Source organism: Mastigoproctus giganteus, chromosome 6 (genome assembly GCF_048544385.1).
Source record: "Mastigoproctus giganteus isolate SK-2022 chromosome 6, ASM4854438v1, whole genome shotgun sequence".
Classification (NCBI taxonomy): domain Eukaryota; kingdom Metazoa; phylum Arthropoda; class Arachnida; order Uropygi; family Thelyphonidae; genus Mastigoproctus; species Mastigoproctus giganteus.
Window position 1 is genome coordinate 195603885 of NC_143580.1, and position 6000 is coordinate 195609884.

The 6000-nt window shown below is 37.1% G+C and overlaps 1 protein-coding gene across 1 annotated transcript in view; it reads right to left on the reverse strand.

Moving 5' to 3' along the window:
• Positions 1-4412, reverse strand: part of Cmtr1 (Cap methyltransferase 1) — a 379789-nt gene extending 375377 nt beyond the window's left edge. Inside the window, exon 1 of the mRNA XM_090376649.1 lies at positions 4296-4412. Coding sequence (XP_090232775.1) covers positions 4296-4320 — 25 coding nt within the window. The 5' untranslated portion in view covers positions 4321-4412. The remainder of the gene's footprint in view (positions 1-4295) is intronic.
• Positions 4413-6000: the final 1588 nt, after the last annotated feature.

The window sequence follows — 6000 nt, forward strand, 5'->3', positions numbered from 1 at the left end:
AAATTTATATCTACCCTAGGCTTCTCTATCACTATGCATCCCATGCACTTTTCTTCTCTACACTTGATTTCGATGGTTTGACTGTTGATGATCCTGCTCAGATAGCTGACAATCTGACTGAGCATTTTTCATCTACATTCACACATGAAGAGTTATTAAGGGAGGAAAATGCCAGTAGTTTATCAAACTGTAACAGGGTGCTTAATGATTTTGTAATAACTGAGAGCAAAGTGGAGGAGAAATTGTTGAAGTTAAACATAAGAAAGGCACCTGGTGTGGATGGGATCTATCCAGTTATATTAAAGGAAGAAAGCAAACCCTTGGCCATAATCATGAGAGCATCCTTGGACTCAGGGGAAGTCCCCATGGCGATGTGCAAATATATCCCCAATTCACAAAGGGGGATCTAAGGGTGACACGAGTAATTACAGACCAGTTAGTTTAACTTCTGTTCCGGGGAAAATAATGGAGTCACTGGTTAAAGATGCATTGCAGGATCATCTGGACAAGAGTGCAGTAATAATTCAGACACAGCATGAATTTGTTAAGGGAAATTCTTGACTGACAAATATGATTGGATACTACGATGTGGTTACAAAGGAACTGGATGTAAAAAATAATTTTGATATTATATACTTGGATTTCAGGAAAGCTTTTGACACTGTTCCGCATGGAAGACTACTGTACAAATTGCAGCAGTATGGTATTTAGGGCAAGTTGCTACAATGGATAAAAGGGTGGTTGAGTGGGAGATGACAGAGAGTGGTAATCAATGGACACTGCTCTTCATGGACTAATGTTATTAGTGGGGGAGCCATTAATTCCCCCCAGGGTTCGGTGTTGGGCCCACTGTTGTTTACATTTATGAATGTATATCAGACTTATTGTCAAAGGGTGCAGATGATACAAAGGTTGGCAGGGTTGTTAATGACAGTAATGGCAGTGTCCTACTGCACCAGGATCTAGAAAAGTTAGGCAGATGGACTGAGATGTGGCATCTGAAGTTTAACATTGACAAACGCAAAATATTGCATATGGGTAGCAATAACACAAGAGAAACATACCAACCATGTCATACTACACTCAGGGAAGTGGAGAATGAAAAAGACCTGAGGGGTAATTGTGCAGTCAGATATGAAGTTCTCTGAGCAGTGCAGATGGGCTGCAAGAGCAGGTCGTGGAGTCTAGTCAATGATATATAGGAATTTTGCTAGTAGGGAAAAGAAGGTGATTATTCCTTTGCATAAGGCAATTGTCAGGCCACGCCTTGAGTACTGCATATAGGTCCGGAGGCCTAATTTTAGGAAGGATGTAGAGTTGCTTGAGCGAGTACAGAGAAGGGTAATAAGATTGGTGAGGCGAATGAAGGGGTGCTCTTACGAAGAAAGGCTTAAGTTCTGCAAATTAAAGCCCATTGTTGAAACAATAATTTATTTTACCTATTAAATCCTGAATTAAATTACTGATTATCTAGAGCTGGAACTATGGTGGGGCGAGCAGGACCCCAGCCCCAGGACACAGCATTTTAAAGGTGCACGCAACCAGCTATGCATTTTAAAATTGCTTCATTTTTGATTTAATTCAGTCAGACCTCTGTTTAATAAACTTCTTTATAGCGAATTTTTTTGAATCCCTCTTGGTAATTACATTTAAAAATGTTTCCATAGAAGGACGAAAATTTGCATATAACGAACAGATTACGAGAGACAACTTTGTATGCATTGTTCCCACCTCTGGCCTTTAGACAATTAGGAAGCGAGAATTAAGGGTTAAAGGGATTACTGTTCCACAATGTTAGTGGTGCCCGTAAAACCTATTCAACGACCTATCCCACATACCGAGAAGTTGCTAGTCCATATGCTTTCCATATCCAATCAGAAGATTAAGGTATATTCCTGACACAGATAATAGCCTCTGGTCAATCTGAGTTGTGGTTCCCCTTTACTCTGGCAAGCAGTCATCTGTTTTTCAGAGAAGTGAATGATCCATGCTTTTCAGTAAATTTCTTCTGTCTATGTTTACATGGTCACAGTAGCTGAATGTCTGAGTGATTCCGACATTTTGGACAGTATTCAAAGGACTAGTTACAAGGCAACGTCGAGGGGGGAGGGATTAGGACAACTAAGATATTAAATAAACTTTCTGAAGATGAAATGTTGGCAGACTGAAACTGCGTCAAGGCCTTCACTGTGAAGAAAATGTTGCAAAATATAATAGCATATAGGCAATAAGTAAAAAAAAAAAAAAAATGTATGCATTACATCCCCAATCTCCAAAAAACCAGCGCAAGTTAAGGATGATTGCTAAAGAACTTTATGTGGAAACTATAAAGATCGGTCGTGTGTTCAGGCCGCAATGGGCAGCTTGTAGCTTGCAGATGGCAATTGTGGTTTGGAGGAATTAACCCACTTTGTGCAAACATTTTGAATCAGCAGTTAAATATTCGGGTTTATTAAACAGACTTTTAAATCTGGAATTTCTTAATGATTTAGCACTAATGATCGACATCCTCTGGGAGCTCTCTTACCTTTCAGAAGCTTTACAAAGTCGCAGCATCACTACAGTAAAAGCAGATAAATTAATTATTCGAGCTATCAATGCTATTGCTAATTTGAAAAGGTCTGAAGGAAATTAGAAAGCTAAAATTGAGAGCATGTTGAAGTCAAAAGAATTTGAAGGAATCAAAATCAAAAATAAGAATACATTTAAAAAAATTACCCTGTGACAAGTTATTAAACTGCATTGTTTTATCCTTAAAGGTTCAGTTATCAATGCAACAGAGTAATTTTAAATTAAATAAAGAACATAATGATATCATTGACGATGAAGAATTGAAAGAAATTTTAAACATACACTACCTGGAAACGTGGAATATGGAAGAACTTTCATCTCCATGCAAGAGTAAAAAACGAATAAGAAATTTAAGTTTTCTTATAAAATATGAAATAAAAATTAATGATTTTAGAGATTTTGGCAAAGAAAGTTTATCTTTAAAATCGAGCAAAATTCAGTTTTCAATTAATTAAAAAAGCCAGAAATATCCTTGAAACCATTGCAATTTGCAGCGCTGAAGCTGAGTGAGCTTTCAACATAATGAATAATGTTGTAACAATAAAAAGGACATATTTCACAATTAAACACATTGCAGATACAATGACCATAAATCTAAATGGAAAACCATTGCTTCAATTTGATCCAGATCATTACATCAAATCTTTCCTCCTAATCATGGCTCAGCTATTGGGCAAAGCAGAAGATCCACAACAAATATTACTAAAGAAGTAAATTCTGTGGCAATTTTTTAAATATTTTTTTTTTTAATATTTGTGTAATAATTTTTTTCATGTAATTTGTGAATTTTGTGTAGCTTTTCTAGAATAGTTTGTTTTTTATGTAATATTTGTTTTTATATTCTAGAATGTTTTGTAATAGTTTTTTATGTTATTTGTATTTGTAAAAAAAGAATAAAAAGTCGGCAAAACTGCAAGCACATTGTTAAAATATTCACAGTTCACCAGTGCCTAGTAGAAGTGCAAGGGCTGGAGGGGGGGGGGTGAGGGAAACTAAACATGGATTTTACCATTTGCCACTATTAATACTAAAAACAAAACATGAGCAAGGCAGCTCTCTTCACTACTGGAAACTTGTTTTGGAACTCATAACCAACCTTTAGCAAGTAGCTTCGAATATTCATGTGGCATGCCAAATGTAATTAGTCACATCTTTTGAATATAAAGAAATGATATTGATAACAACCGGAATTCATAAAAAATCCTCATTCATAAAAAGCTGCTTGTTGTTCGAAAGTCTTTTTTTCATCTAACGGGAAACGTAAATAAGATAGTTCTAACTCGACATAAAGAAATACAGATTTCATCCATCCCCAGAAGGGATTTTTTTTTTTTTTTTTTCACCAATCGTGGGAGGGAAATTTTCCTGAACTTCATCTGAATTCAACACTACAATAAAAAAAGAACCTTATATGTGATGCTTAGATTTCTGGCTGACCTGCAGTCTTTAAATTTCGGCAAAAGCGAAACTTGGGAATATAAAAATACATGTTTCGAGAGGCGTTTAAGAAAATGTAACTGTACACATGTTTAACAGGTGTTGTCCTTTACAATATCACTGCATTCAGAAATTTTATTTTGAATTGAGCTCTTTCGTTCAGACAACCATTTCAGTTTTACTTTCGGATACGCACTAAAATGATAAACCTATCATATAGTAACCATAACAAGTAGAGGTATCCTTAAAATTTTCCAAGACATTGTGCCGTTTGAGACATCTCTTACCCAACAAGATTTTTACTGTTTCCATTGCTGAACTAGATGATATGATATAATTTCGGTATAAGACAATAAAAGAGAATAAGAAATATTTTCTAACAAATGCCTCCAAACAACCATCACGCGTCCGTACACAGAAATTGTATACAACTGCGTCACCTAGAAATAAACTTTTTTTTTTTTTCCCATAAAAAGGAACAAGAAATATTACACTATATGCATTTATATTTCTTGATGTTCTTGGCTTTTTTTGTTTTTTTATGTACGTATCAGTCGGCAATGTATTCTTTCTGAAAATAGTAGGCATTCTGTGAACCGTTTCTTTGTTTTCCCGGATAAAAAACCCATTTTACCAATTCTGCGGAATATAGCGCAACCAACATCTGAGGCAAAAAAATAAATAAATAAATAGCTAGTGAAATTGGTGGGGAACTGCACTAACAATTTCTTGTCACAGGAAGGCAGTATTTTGATTCTTTACTACTTTTAAACATCAATCAATCCAACTACTGATTCTGGGAGTGTTCGCTTTGACCTGAAGCCGACCTTATTGTTCATCTCAAAGGTGTTTAACGGAGTTAAGATCGAGCCTCTGGACAGGCCATTCAAGCTTTCTCATGCCCATGTCTTCAAGTCACTGTAGGATTTGCAGTATGACATGGCGAAGTGTCATGTGGCACATTGTCCAGAATGTCAAGTACAAATTTTTGTATAATTATACGCTCACGAGGTGCAGTCTCTTTTATTCCAGAATGTCAATGTATAGTTATACCGCCACTATAGTGAACGCAAGGTCGCCACAAAATGCAGTCAATTTTACAAACAAAGAGATGATGTGATTATTAGAGCACTTTTTTTTTTAGATTAATTTTGATTTTAAACAAAAATATCAGTTCCTGTAGCTTCCTGATTGAGAGAATTCAATGATGACAGATGGGATCTGAACATCATTCTTCTGAGCGGCCTACAGTCTCTTTTCACCAATCCTTTAGTTTATCCCAATGTTTTCTAGAACCATGACGTAATATTCAAATGGAAATTTGGATTAGTAGATTTTAGGAGCATCAGCGACTAAGGCCATATTGCCCCTCGATGGGCCCCTCACTTGTAATCCTCGAAGGATTACAAGTGAGGGGCCCATCAAGCTCTCAGCTGCCCACACCAATGCCAGAGCTTGCACTTGGTCATCGCGCAACACAGCGGCAGTCCCCAAGGCAGAATGCGCTGGTCCCAAAGGAACTAGTAGTTGTTGGTGACTCTATTGTCAGGGAAACGGGAAACATGCTTTGTAAAAAGGATAGGTGGAACAGGACCAGGGTATGTCTGCCAGGGGCAAAGGTTGATGACGTTGTAAAGCGGATATCATCTTTTAAGGGCACAAAAGGTGATATAGTTGTACACGTTGGCACTAATGATATTAAGAGTAGGACACCGGCGGAATTACTTAACAAGTACAGGTCACTGATGAAAAAAAGCCGTGAATTAGGGTTGAATTTGAAAGTGTCTGCAATTCTGCCCAGACACGATAGGAGGGAGTATATGATGAGAGCCCTGTCGATCAATTCGGCCCTGGAAAGATTGTGCAGGGCTCAAGGGGTAGAATTTTTTTCAGCCTGGTCTGTACTTGTTAACAGGAGAGACTGCTTCTACAGGGATGGGATACACTTAAATAGAAAGGGTGCAAGAATGTTTGCTGATGCTATCGAGGCAG